The following is a 13927-nucleotide window of genomic DNA, read 5'->3' as shown; positions in this document are numbered from 1 at the left end:
CATGGCCCAACTGACACTTTGATTTTAGACTTCCAGCTCCCGGAACTGTGAGATAGTAAATTTCTATTGTTTGAAACCATCTAGTTTGTGGCTTAAACTGTTTGTGACAGCCCCAGGAAACAAATATAGCGAGTAAGTCCATCAGATGCCGCTGGATCAAACAGCAGACATGGAGTCCCCCGTCATCCACAAGGGTATGCTTCAGGGAGCCCCGGTAGATGCCTCAAACCACAAATAGTACTGAACTCTATAAATGCCAAGTTTTTTTCCCCTATATATATATATACCTATGATAAAGTTTAATTTATAAATTAGGCACAGTAAGAGATTAACAATAATGAAATCAAACAATTATAACAATATGCTGTAATGAACATGATTTGACTGTGGTCTCTCACAAAATATAGTATGTAATATTTTTGGACCCTGGTTGCTCATGGGTAACTGAAACTGCAGAAAGTGAAACCACAGAGAAGCAGGAACTGCTGTACACAAAAGTGCAGTCTCCTGCCCACTGAGTAGCCGGCCCTATCAGATTTTCTATGGGTGAATATGACAACAGGCATAACATTCTTATTTTTTGAGCCACAGTCTTGCTCTATCACCCAGGCGCGAGTGCAGTAGCATCTCAGCTCACTGCAACCTCTGCCCCACCCCCCAGGTTCAAGCAATTTTTGTGCCTCAGCCTCCTAAGTAGCAGGGACTACAGGTGTGCGCCACCACACCTGGCTAACTTTTGTATTTTTTGGTAGACACGGTTTCCCCATGTTGGCCAGGCTGGTCTCGAACAACAGATCTCAGGTGATCCATCCGCCTTGGCTTCCCAAAGTGTTGGGATTATAGGTGTGAGCCATTGTGCCCAGCCCAGGCTTAACATTCAATTCACCCAGGTCCATCACACCAGCTGAAGGAGCTTCAGACCACTAAACAATGGGTTCCAGATAGAAAAGGAATGTTTGCATACACTCATAGGTGGTACACAGTAAGGCAGACCAGACCCACCTCAACAGGGAGCTTAATCAGGAATGAAAAAATATCTTCCTTCATTAGAGAAGCCAGATGGTCCTGGGTCTGACCCACAGACAGAAATGAAAGTAAAGTTATGCATCCACTTAATCAAATGGTTTCAGTTAAGTGATTGGATAGAAAAGTGTCTGAACATGAGGGCAGTTATTTTTAACAATCAGAACCCCTGAAGTCCTATCTTGCCAAAAGTACATTTTCATCTTTGGTTCTTTATATTTTATTTTAGCAATAGTCAACACTGACCACTGCTAAATGAAGCCAAGAATATCTCCCAAAGTGTGAGACAATACAGCAATTCACCCTGGATATAGTAGAAAACACTGTAGTAAACCACGCTGCCCTGTCATCTGCGCTGGGTGCTTCTAGCAGCCTCAGTCTTCACAGCAGGAGATTTTGGGACTCACATACCTTCTTCTATCAGGAAGCTAAAGGAAACCTTATTTTGAGGTATGCAGAAATATGGACTGATTGTGGCTTTTAGTTGTTAAGAGTCAGATTAGGTGAAAAAAGTTAAGAGCAAAAGTAGAGCAAATAAAAAAGACTAGAGAGAACGGCATAGATTGGGTGACTTTCTTTTTTCGTTTTTGAGATGAGGAAGGCAGATGAGACTTTGAAGATGCTGGGAAAAGAAATGTAACTAAAGGTCAAGATCCATAAAGAGGCAAGTCTAACTGTTTTCTGGAGAGATGGAATATCAAGGTTGTGGTTAATAGTGGGGTCGTGACACATGCTTCGGGAGGCAACACAGTGAGTGTAGTGAGTAGAGCCAGCCAGCCAGCCTGGGTTCAAATCCTAGCTCTACCACTTTTAGCTGTGTGCCTTTGGGCAAATTTACTCTCACTCTCTGGATTTCAGTTTCATCATCTATATAAAACAGGCATAAAGGCCAAGGGCGGTGTCTCATGCCTATAATCCCAGCACTTTGGGAGGCAGAGGTGGGAGAATCTCTTGAGCTCAGGAGTTTAAGACTAGCCTGGGCAACACAGTGAAACCTCACTATTTGGTAAAATAAAATATGCATAACAATGGTGTCTGTCTCATGAAGTTTTGAGCATTTGTTAAATACAATTAAGACGGTTATGACAGGTGGGACACGGTGGCTCATGGCTAATCCCAGCACTTTGGAAGGCCAAGGTGGGCAGATCACCTGAGGTCAGGAGTTCAAGACCAGACTGGCCAACAATGTGAAACCCCATCTCTACTAAAAATACAGAAATTAGCCAGGCGTGGTGGCGGGTGCCTGTAATCCCAGCTACTGGGGAGGCTGAGGCAGGAGAACTGCTTGAACCTGGGAGGTGGAGGCTGCAGTGAGCCGAGATCATGTCACTGCACTCCAACCCAGGTGACAAAGTGAGACTCTGCCTCAAAAAAAAAAAAAAAAAAAAAATTAATGAGCAGATCAAAAGGAGAGGGCACCTGAAGAAGAAATGCGAACACTGTTTCTTGCTAATGAATGGGCACCAGGAGAAGTGCTCCGGGTAGACAAGGTACCTGTCACTCACAGGGGACCAAGACTCAAGAGAGACCAGAGTGACAGCTGGGGACAGCTCATCGTCAGCCTAGCCAGGCTCCAGACAGTCCTCAGGATGAAAAACACTCCAGCTACGGGGGACAGGACAGAGGCCAGGGCTGGGTTTCCTGGGTCCAGGAAGCACAGGGAGCTCTGGGAGAAGGTGGGGAAAGCTAGGGCCATGAGACAGAGGCCAGCAAAAGTGTTTTAAGGCCTGGATGAAAAGGGGCCTCTCTTCTTGGAGCCAATCATGAGGGCAAAACAATAGAGATCTGCAGAAACACAGGCTGGAGAGCTCAAGCCCACACAGGCAGATAAGGGAGGGCTGGGATGCAGGTACTAGAATGGATCAACATTCTGGCTAATCTAGGAAGGGGTGTGGTCCCACACTGATCTGGCCTATGATTTAGATTAATTATATTTGTACACAGAACAACTCAGAAATTTATATCTTGTGACTTTCTGAGTTTTGTTGGTTTGATTTTGGTTTTACCTTGCTTTTCCTCTAAGAGTTCCTTTCAAGTTTTAATTGTTTGCAGGTATCTCAAGAAGAGGTACCCACCCTCAATACTGGCTAATGGTGGTGGAGGCGCAGTTTCCAGATTCAGAGTCTCTAGGAAGTAGCTGAGGAAACAGCTCATGTATCCTGCCTTTGCCTTGGGAAACTCATCATAGGCTTTCTATCTTCTAAGAAAAGCAAAAGAATACCGGCCGGGTGTGGTGGTTCACGCCTGTAATTCCAGCACTTTGGGAGGCTGACGTGGGCAGATCACCTGAGGTCAGGAGTTCGAGACCAGCCTGGCCAACACGGTGACACCCCGTCTCTACTAGCTGGGCATGGTGGCCTGTGCCTGTGGTCCCAGCGACTCAGGAGGCTGAGGCACGCAAATCACTTGAACCCAGGAGGCAGAGGTTGCAGTGAGCTGAAACTCCAGCCTGGGCGACAGAGCGAGACTCTATCTCAAAAACAAAAGAATACCAAGAGCTGAACATTTTCTGGGATCCATAAGAAACCTGACAGGATAAAAGGAAACCTTAGGGGATAAAGGACAAGTCTGGCATTTAATTTTTCCTCAGTGTCTACTACTGACTAAAAAGCCAGAATTAGAGCTGGCAGAAAATTTAACTGAAACGATTTTCTCACTTTGCACAGCTGACTTCCTAAGCTGCACTCTAAGCTCAGTAGCTACAAACCCAGGACAGCAGTGTACCAACTACTGAGTTAGCCGCAAAGCAGCCAACATTTTTTCTCTGGAGATAAATGGTTCCAATTTCACTAAAGCTACAGGTCTATGATGTTCTACCCACACCAGCTGCACGTGCCCATGGTCAATTCTTTCTTTTTTTTTTTTGAGAAGGAGTCTCGCTCTGTCACCCAGGCTGGAGTGCAGTGGCCAGATCTCAGCTCACTGCAAACTCTGCCTCCCGGGTTTACGCCATTCTCCTGCCTCAGCCTCCCGAGTAGCTGGGACTACAGGCGCCCGCCACCTCGCCCGGCTAGTTTTTTGTATTTTTTTAGTAGAGACGGGGTTTCACCGTGTTAGCCAGGATGGTCTCGATCTCCTGACCTCGTGATCCACCCGCCTCGGCCTCCCAAAGTGCTGGGATTACAGGCTTGAGCCACCGCGCCCGGCCAATTCTTTTTCTTTAAACATTTTATATTATTTTAAAAAGCAGAGACGCGGTCTCACTATGTTGCCCAGGCTGGCCTCAAACTCCTGAGCTTAAGTGATCCTCCCGCCTCGGCCTCCCAAAGTGCTAGGATTATAGGCATGAGCCACTGTGCCCGGCATCATGGTCAATTCTTAACCACTAACTCTAGAAGCCCCCAATTCACAAACCCAAATGAAATGCTATAAAATTTTTAAATTAAAACTGAGGCTTATTGGTGGCAGCATTTTCTCAAATTTAACATGCTTTATTTCTTAATTCTCTTCCAAATGATGATTAAAAAAAAAATAGTTCTTATGGCCAAAGGCAAATATCGTAAGGCTAATTTTTTTTTTTCAAGGTGTTCCTATGGCATTTAAAAATAGAGAGATTTATGGTAAAAGCCAATTAGGCAACATTTTCCTTATTTATTTATTTATTTAGAGATGGAGTCTCACTCTTGTTACCCAGGCTGGAGTGCAATGGCGTGATCTCAGCTTAATACAACCTCCGCCTCCCGGGTTCAAGCGATTCTCCTGTCTCAGCCTCCCAAGTAGCTGGGATTACAGGCATGTGCCACCATGCCTGGATAATTCTGTATTTTCAGTAGAGAGGGGTTTCTCCATGTTGGTCAGGATGGTCTCAAATTCCCGACCTCAGGTGATCCACCCGCCTCAGCCTCCCAAAGTGCTGGGATTACAGGCACGAGCCACCACGCCTGGCCAATAAATTCTACTTTTCTTCTGATATCGCTTGTCTGACCTTATTACCTTAATACCCAAAGAGAATGGTTTATTATCAACCACAGATACAGTGCACGCTGTCCAGATTCAACTACAGAAATACCAAAATAAACATACCCTAGGGTGTTGACTCTACACAAACACAGGTTCTCACCTGTGTATATTCTGCTGATATACTACTATGGACTACAGGTTTGTGTGCCCCTAGAATTAAATTGTTGAAACACTGACCCCAATGTGATGGTATCTGGAGGTGGGGCTGTAAGGAGGGATTTAGATGAGATCATGGTTTAGATGAGATCATGAGGGTGGGGCCTCAAGAAGAGGAGACACAAGAGCTCTCCTTTCCGAGGGCACATACCACAGGCACACACCAAGGAAAGGCCACGTGAGGACAGAACAAGATAGCCATCTGCAAACCAGGAAGAGGGCCTTCAGCAGACACCCATCCCAGCCTTCCCAGCCTCCAGAACTGAGATAAATAAATTTCTGTTGTTTAAGCCACCCAGTCTATGGTATGTTGTTATATATAGCAGCCTGAGCAGACTAAGGTATCTACCAAAGTTCCTTGAGTTCAAATGCCATTTCCAAAGGTGGAGGGGATAGTTTTAAAACAAGTCTGAACACTGCCTATGATTATTTGAAATCTGGTTGGTACCAATTTTTCTGAAAACGGCTAAAAATTACTTTTAGAATGATTTTTTAATAGACAGGGACACAAATGATGGAAATCCACTGTTTTTAGGAGGGAGAAGCTTAAGGGTAAAGGTAGGATCAGGTAAGCTGAGGAAAGATAATGTGATGCTTTCTCCTTGGTCTGTTTTAATAGGCCAAGAAAGGGATTTTATCTCTGGCATCTTGGCAGATTTCAGAAAGCGACATAATTCCAGAGTATCAAAGAAGACACTAGAAAACGAAATAACACGAGGAGTAATAACGCCTGAAAGCCACCATTGGAACTGGAACTTTTGGCCGGGTACAGTGGCTCACACCTGTAATCCCAGCACTTTGGGAGGCCGAGGTGGATGGATCACTTGAGGTCAGGAATTCAAGACCAGCCTGGCCAACATGGTGAAACCTCATCTCTACTAAAAATACAAAAATTAGCTGGGCATGGGGGAGGGCGCCTGTAATCCAAGCTACTCGGGAGGCTGTGGCAGGAGAAATCACTTGAACCCAGGAGGCGAAGGTTGCCTTGAGCCAAGATCGTGGCACTGCACTTCAGCTTGGGCGACAGACAGAGTGAGACTCCAACTCAAAAAAAAAAAAAACAAAAAACTGCAACTTTTAGTGCACCTAGGAGAAATGACAGAATGGAGTGGGAGGCAGGGGAGGATGATGTTGTTGAGGCTGATGACAGCAGCCACCATTTGCCGAATGCTTACCATTTGCCAATGCTTACCATTTGCCAGGCCCTGTGCTTATATAATGTACATGAACTTACTCAACCTTCACAGCAACAGATCTTTAAAGCATCCCCATCTTATGGGTGAGGAAACAGGCACAAGAATGGTTAAATAACTTGTCCGAAGTCACGGAGCAGAGCTCTGAGCCCAGATCTCTCTGGCCTCTTCAGCGCTGTGGTGCAGGCCTCCCTGTCCCCTTTAGTCAACCAAGTGGCGTGTGCAGTGGGGCTGCCTCTCCCTTCTGCACCAGCAAGCACATGGTGTAGTGGGAAAAGCACCAGACTAGAGATGGCGAACTCATGGTCCCAGGGTGTGGTGCTAGCATCGTGTGGTCCCACGTGCCCACCCAGCCTCTAAGCGAGGCACGAGGCATGCATGTGCTCAAGTCCTCACCTGACAGTGCCACTAAACAGCACTGGCTCTTGAGGAATAATGGAGAGTTTGCTTCGGAGGTCGGCAAGGCCAATATCACTGATTCTCACTCCATCAATCTTGATGCAGCCTCCAGATAACTCCACCAGACGGAAGAGGGCCATCCCCAGCGAGGACTTCCCTGATGAGTCAGAAGACATGCGAGAGAGGAGCTGTTAGCAAATTCTGTGAGGACAATGCTGGTTTAGCCTCAGGGCAATGCCAACTGTTTTTCTATTTCTATTCAGTTGTTATTTCAACTGATTAACTGAGATAATGTATAAAATGATAGAAAAAAGTGATTAACTTTCCTGAGATACAAGGCAGACACCTTCAAATGACACAGCTTCAGCCTGAGAAGGAGGGGAAGGGACCATTCCATTTTCACTTTTTTTGAGACAAAGTCTCCCTCTGTTGCCCAGACTGGAGTGCAGTGGCACGATCTCGGCTCACTGCAACCTCCGCCTCCTAGGTTCAAGTGATTCTTCTGCCTCAGCCTCTCGAGCAGCTGGGACTACAGGCGCGTGCCACTACGCCCAAATAATTTTTGTATTTTTAGTAGAGACAGGGTTTCACCATATTGGCCAGGTTGGTCTCAAACTCCTGACCTCGTGATCCGCCCACCTCGGCCTCCCAAAGTGCTGGGATTACAGGCAAGAGCCACTGCGCCTGGTCGACCATTCCATTTTCATGAAAGTAAAATGGAAAAATGCCTCCTGGTTACCTTAGGAACAGGTGCACAGAGCTGAATGCTTCTTAGGCAAAGTCAGGAGAACAGAGATCTTACAGCAAGCAGTTGAGGGGCAAACCAGAGGACAAGATGCCTTTTCTCTCCCTATCCCCTCAATACAGCTGAGAGAGAGACTAAGACAAGGCCTCTTGTTGCCACGGCAGCAGCTGGGGAATGAAAGAAGTTCCAGGGATAAACAAACACGCACGGGAAGGAGGTTTTGCCTCGGACTCAATGAGTGGCTGTCAATGGCTCTACTGTGACAGGAAACTATGGCAGAGAACAGGTTTGGGGGACCAGTGTTATTACAGTGGTCAGCAGAACCGGTTAACTGAATCTTCATTCGAAAAGTTTTACATGAGTAATATGAGACGACATCATCAATCTCCCATAATCTTACTTCTATCATTTTGGGCACACTTCCTTTCAGTCTTTCCTCAGAGTGGAGATCATATCAGAAATGCAATATTGTAATTGCTTTTTTCACTTAACACTGTATTGGCCAGGCACGGTGGCTCACGCCACCCAGCACTTTGGGAGGCTGAGGCGGGCGGATCACCTGAGGTCAGGAGTTTGAGACCAGCCTGGCCAACATGGCGAAACCCTATCTCTACTATAAATACAAAAATTAGCCAGGCGTGGTGGTGTGTGCCTGTAATCCCAGCTACTCAGGAAGCTGAGGCAGGAGAATCGCTTAAACCTGGGAGGTGGAGGTCGCAGTGAGCCGAGATCACATCATTGCATTCCAGCCTGGGCAACAGAATGAGACTCTGTTTCAAACAAAACAAAACAAAACAAAACAAAACAAAACAAAACAAAAGCATTGTATAACAGGCAGTCAACCGTTTTAAAAAACATTTTCAAGATACAATTTTAGTGGTTGCAATATTCTATCATGTGGACATATTCTTGATCAATCAGCCCTCTTAGGGTGAACATTTAGTTTATGTAAAACTTATAATAACGTTGTGTCCTATATCTTAGTGCTGAAACTTTACTGCTACCTCAGATGATTTCCTTGGGAAAGAATCTTAGAACTGAAACTACTATGTCAAAGGATATAAACATTTAAAAGGTGCTCTCTCTATAGTGCCAAAAAGAAAATAAGTTTGCCATAGTCCTGTCTACCTTTCTGCAACTTGGTTCCATGGTTTAGATTTAGAACTACGGTGTTTTAGCTGTTGCATCATTTTCCTTGGCTGAACGCCTGGTTCTTGACCCTCCTACCCTTCTTTTGCCTCCATGTCATAAAAGATCTCTCATGAGGGCCTCATCGAGATCACAGTGATGCTGTCTCTTCAGCACTCATGGAGGGCACAAACAGCCCACCTTGCCCCAGTGTCTACAGCCACAACCCCACTGTCGGGATCTGTCCCCTGGGCATACTTCTGTCTTACAGCCTAATGGGAACCTGAAAACACCCATAAAACTTGGAAGAAGTAATGCCCAGGAACTTGGAAAAAGCTGTATTAGGAGAGTATATTAGGACCCATCTTCCTAATGCAACAATCTCCACATCCTTCTACCAGAAACAAGTTAGGAAACCTGGTTTGTCTAGCAGCATAGTTCTTCTCCTAGAAATGAATGACTCCAGGCCGGTGGGCGCAGTGGTTCACTGTAATCCCAGCACTTTGGGAGGCCAAGGTGGGTGGATCACTTGAGGCCAGGAGTTTGAGACCAGCCTGGCAAATACGGCAAAACCTGGTCTCTACTTTAAAAAAAAAAAAAGAAAAATTATCTGGGCATGGTGGCATGTGACTGTAATCCCAGCTACTCCAGAGCCGAGATCACACCACTGCACTCAAGCCTGGGCGACAGAGCGAGACTCTGTCTCTCAAAAATAAAAAATAAAAAAGAAAAGAAAAAGAAATGAATGACTCTGAGAAAAGAAAAAGAAATGAATGACTCTGTTCAGAGTTGGGGGACTCAGTTCCTGGCCCCTTTCCCAGATAGAAGAAGGGGAGGGAGACACCCCCTCTGGGCCAAGGCAGTGCTTTAAGAGCTAAGCTAAGGGAGCAGTGCTTTAAGAGCTAAGCTAAGGGTGCAGTGGCTCTTGCCTGTAATCCCAGCACTTTGGGAGGCCAAGGCGGGTGGATCACCTGAGATCAGGAGTTTGAGACCAGCCTGGCCAGCATAGTGAAACCCTGTTTCTACTAAAAATACAAAAAATTAGCTGGGTGTGGTGGTGGGCACCTGTAATCCCAGCTACTAGGGAGGCTGAGGCAGGGGAATCACTTGAACCCAGGAGGCAGAGGTTGCAGTGAGCCGAGATCACGCCACTGCACTCCAGCCTGGGCAACAAGACAAGAGTGAAACTCTGTCTCTAAAGAAATAAATAGTTAAAAAAAAAAAAATCTAAGCCAAGGAAGGAATGGTGCTCGAAGCAATGGTTCAAGTTGTTCCACTTTAACAAAAGGTACGTAGATTTGGACCACCTGGACTGGAAGACTTTAGAGTCCTCTGTATCTGACCATCTTTGCATTGATGGAATGTGCTGGTAAGAAAGGCAGTGAAGTCCTCGACTGACATGAATGACCACAGAAGAGTTTCCAAGTTTCCCGTGAAACTTGGAAGAAGCTCTGTTAAGACAGAGTGTAAATCAGGCTTTTTTTTGAGACGGAGTTTCACTCTTGTTGCCCAGGCTGGAGGGCAGTGGTGCAATGTCGGCTCACTGCAACCTCCACCTCCCAGGTTCAAGAGATTCTCCTGCTTCAGCCTCCCGAGTAGCTGGAATTACAGGTGTCCACCACCACACCCGGCTAACTTTTTGTATGTTAAGTAGAGATGGGGTTTCACCATGTTGGCCAAGTTGGTCTTAAACTCCTGACCTCAGGTGATCCACCCACCTTGGCCTCCCAGAGTGCTAGGATTACAGGTGTGAACCACCATGCCCGGCTGCTATGTTCTTTTTCTTGTTTATTTCTCTTCTGTCACTAACTACTGTTTAATGAAGTTGTGGTGCCTGTTTTGCCTGTCTCACCTGTGTTAAAGGGAAATCATAACAAGGGACATCGGTCAGCTTTCAGAGGAGCCGTGTACCCCTGGGGACCAATGCAGCAGAGGGGCTCAAGGCAGAGAACAGTAAAAAGGCTTGTGGACAGCCATCCTGCTTGGCTGAAGATTCCCTTCCAGCATGAAAGACCTGGAGCAATGTCTTGTTTTGACATGAAGTCATTCCCTCAAACAGAGAGGAGGAAATGGCTTTTTTCTTTTCTTCCTTAGAAAGTTCTTTAAAATAAATTAGCCAGAAAAGATAAAAGCGTTTTTCTTTCTTTTCTTTTAATGGCAAGGTAAAAAGCTAGAAGAGTTTTGATGCCAAAGAAGCATACAGCCTAGAAAGTTAATGAAAACTGAATCAAAGACCTCTTATACAAGGATAAAAAGGCAGTAAAAGAAGGTAAGTTCAATCTTTGAAATGCTATTCAGGAAAGAAAGTGAGAAAAAAGGGGCCAGGTGTGATGGCTCACACCTGTAATCCCAGCACTTTGGGAGGCCAAGGCAGGTGGATCATGAGGTCAGGAGATCGAGACCATCCTGGCCAACATGGTGAAACCCCATCTCTACTAAAAATACAAAAAAATTAGCTGGCGTGCCTGTAGTCCCAGCTACTCGAATGGTTGAGACAGGAGAATCGCTTGAACCTGGGAGGTGGAGGTTGCGGTGAGCCGAGATCGCTCCACTGCACTCCAGCCTGGCGACAGAGTGAGACTTCGTCTCAAAAAACAGAAGTAAATCACTCAAGTCCTGACCCTAGAAATCTAAAGGATCTACAGTTACGCGTTTCCTTTTTTTTTTTTTTTTTTTTTGAGACGGAGTCTCGCTCTGTCATCCAGGCTGGAGTGTAGTGGCATGATCTCGGCTCACTGCAACCTCTGCATACCGGGTTCAAGCAATCTCCTACCTCAGCCTCTTGAGTAGTTGGGACTACAGGCATGTGCCACCACACCTGGCTAATTTTGGACTTTTAGTAGAGACAGGGTTTCACCATGTTGTTCTGGCTAGTGTTGAACTCCTCAGGTGATCCACCCGCCTCGCCCTTCCAAAGTGTTGGGATTACAGGCGTGAGCCACTGCACCTGGCCTACTGATAGTTTTAAAAGAAGGCCATGAAACAGCATGTGTCAATGACCTCATTTTTGTAAACCTACATATTACTAGAGGAAGCCTAACAAGATAGCTACCAAAATGTTACCAGTGCTTCTCTCTGGGTGGCAGAGTTGTGGGTGCTGCTCCTCTTTCGTGCTTGGCTGTGTGCCCCAGTGTTTTGCATTGAGAATGTGTACATTTATGACTGGGAACAGCACTCAATGTTAACAAAGCGGGGTCAACAATAAACCTAGAAAATTGGTTTCGGTAGGGGGCTGAGACACTAATGGCTTATCAAACAAACAAGGATCTGGTTTAAAGGGATGAAAGTGGTATTTCATAAACTGCTACGTTCCAATGGATTCAAAGAAGGCTTTGCACATCCTTACCGGATCCTGTCCGCCCCACAATGCCAATCTTCTCTTTAGGTTTGATCGTGAAGGATACTTTCTTCAGGACGAGAGGGAGGTTTTCTCGGTACCTCATCTCTGCATTCTCGAAGGTCACCTCTCCCTCCTGGGGCCAGTCAGGGGAGGGAGCCTTGTTCTTAATTCTGGCAGGTGCTTCCAAGGAGAGAGTCTGGGGAGACAGAAGTGGCCAGTTCAGACTGACCACAGATTCTTGGGAAGCTGCAGGCTTTGTCACAGAGAAATAAAACCAGGAGAACCATAGTAGCCACACCGAGGTAGCTGCCACCCTGTCACCTTGCTAGGAAAGAATCCCTTGGCAGTAAATGCTTATTATCACTAAACCAGACAGAGACAGAGCACAATGGCTACTAAGTGTTATGGCTACTAGCAGCAGCCTGGGGAGGGAAGTGGTGTTTGGACTACCTTTTGTCTCAAGGAATTCTTCCACAAAGCTGCCTTGGGGGCCAAGGGAAAACCGACACAGGCAGACACGAGGTCTTCCACCACTCCACCATAGCAGTTTTTACTGAAATTCTTTGAGATAGGATTCTACCATTTGATAATCATTGGCTTAAATCCGATGGAAGAAAACTAATATTTACTGAACATCTAATTGGATCCTGGCATTCTGGCACATCTTGGTCAATCCAGGAGACACAGACTCTAATTCTAATTTTGCCACTGTGTGACCTGGACAGATCACCACTTCTTCTGCATCTTAGTTTCTTATGCAAGTTGTGGAGACTGGATTAGATGATCTTGAGAATCTATTCCAGCTCAAAATGCTGTGATATAACTGCTTGGGTAATTTTTGTCATCAACAATCATATTTCATGATCTTTTAAAACTCTCTGGCAATTGTCCATGGAGTATATAGCCTTATGGGGGAAGTAAGGGCCAAAGACTGTAGCACTCTGGGGGCTTAAGCCTGAAGTCCAAAACTCCAAGCTGGAAGGACTCTGTGTTGGGACAGTCAGTGGGAGGGCAGGCCTCTGAAATGTGACCGGTTTCAGCAGAGTCCACTTTGTACCACCACTGACCGTAATCCTGACCTCTCCAGCATGAGGCTCTCACCAACCATAACATTTAACTCAAACACTGCACATATGGACACACGGGTCATCTACATATCAGGACAGTGTGCAAAGAGGCTAATTTCTAAATATTAAAGAAGAGCTATTACTAGATACACTGGGCAGCCACCTGCCATCCTTTCTGAGAATAAGAAAGTTACTCATTTGTAAGCTTAAGAAATATTCCACCACTAAGGAGGTTCACTGTCAAAGCAAATCAGTGAAACACATCTCTATTAGAAAATCCAGTTTACATACACTCAGTTCCCAAGTGAAAGAGAAATTTTTCAGGCTGGACACTATGGCTCCTGTCTATAATCCCAGCATTTTGGGAGGTTGCAGGCAGAGGCAGATCGCTTGAGCCCAGGAGTTTGAGACCAGCCTGGGCAACATGGCAAAACCCATCTCTACAAAAAATACAAAAATGAGCTGGGTCTAGTGGTGCATGCCTGTAGTCCCAGCTACTTAGGGGGCTGAGGTGGGAGGATCACTTGAGTCTGGGAGATAGAGGCTGGACTGAGCCGTATTCACACCACTGCACTCAAGCCTGGGTGACAAAATAAGATCCTCTCTCAAAAATAAAAAAAAAAGGAAAAAAAGAAAAAAGTTAACTTTTCAAAACTATGTTTCAAAGTCAAGTGTTGGGAACTCAGAATATACTCTTCACATATAAATAATGACACAGATGCTTGTAAAGTCTCACAGCAGTTCAATAAAACAGATAACTCTTAAGAATTGAGTTCAATTTGAGAATCTAACTACTTAAAATGCTGCTTCTTTATAAGCAAATTTGTCCAGTCTGCAGCCCCTGGGCTACATGCACCCCAGGACAGCTTTGAATGTGGCCTACCACAAATGTGTAAACTTTCTTAACACATTATGA

At 45.6% G+C, this 13927-nt stretch overlaps 1 protein-coding gene across 10 annotated transcripts in view; it reads right to left on the bottom strand.

Moving 5' to 3' along the window:
- ABCC5 (ATP binding cassette subfamily C member 5) overlaps positions 1-13927 on the bottom strand; it is a 95722-nt gene that overhangs the window by 11137 nt on the left and 70658 nt on the right. For all 10 annotated transcript variants that reach the window (XM_010366200.2, XM_030931419.1, XM_030931377.1 and 7 more), the window contains 2 exons: positions 11951-12140; positions 6729-6888 (listed from right to left, as the gene is read on the bottom strand). In XM_010366200.2, coding sequence (XP_010364502.1) covers positions 6729-6888; positions 11951-12140 — 350 coding nt within the window. The remainder of the gene's footprint in view (positions 1-6728; positions 6889-11950; positions 12141-13927) is intronic.

The sequence above is a fragment of the Rhinopithecus roxellana genome, chromosome 1 (genome assembly GCF_007565055.1).
Source record: "Rhinopithecus roxellana isolate Shanxi Qingling chromosome 1, ASM756505v1, whole genome shotgun sequence".
NCBI lineage: Eukaryota > Metazoa > Chordata > Mammalia > Primates > Cercopithecidae > Rhinopithecus > Rhinopithecus roxellana.
This window is presented reverse-complemented; position numbering and strand designations above follow the sequence as displayed.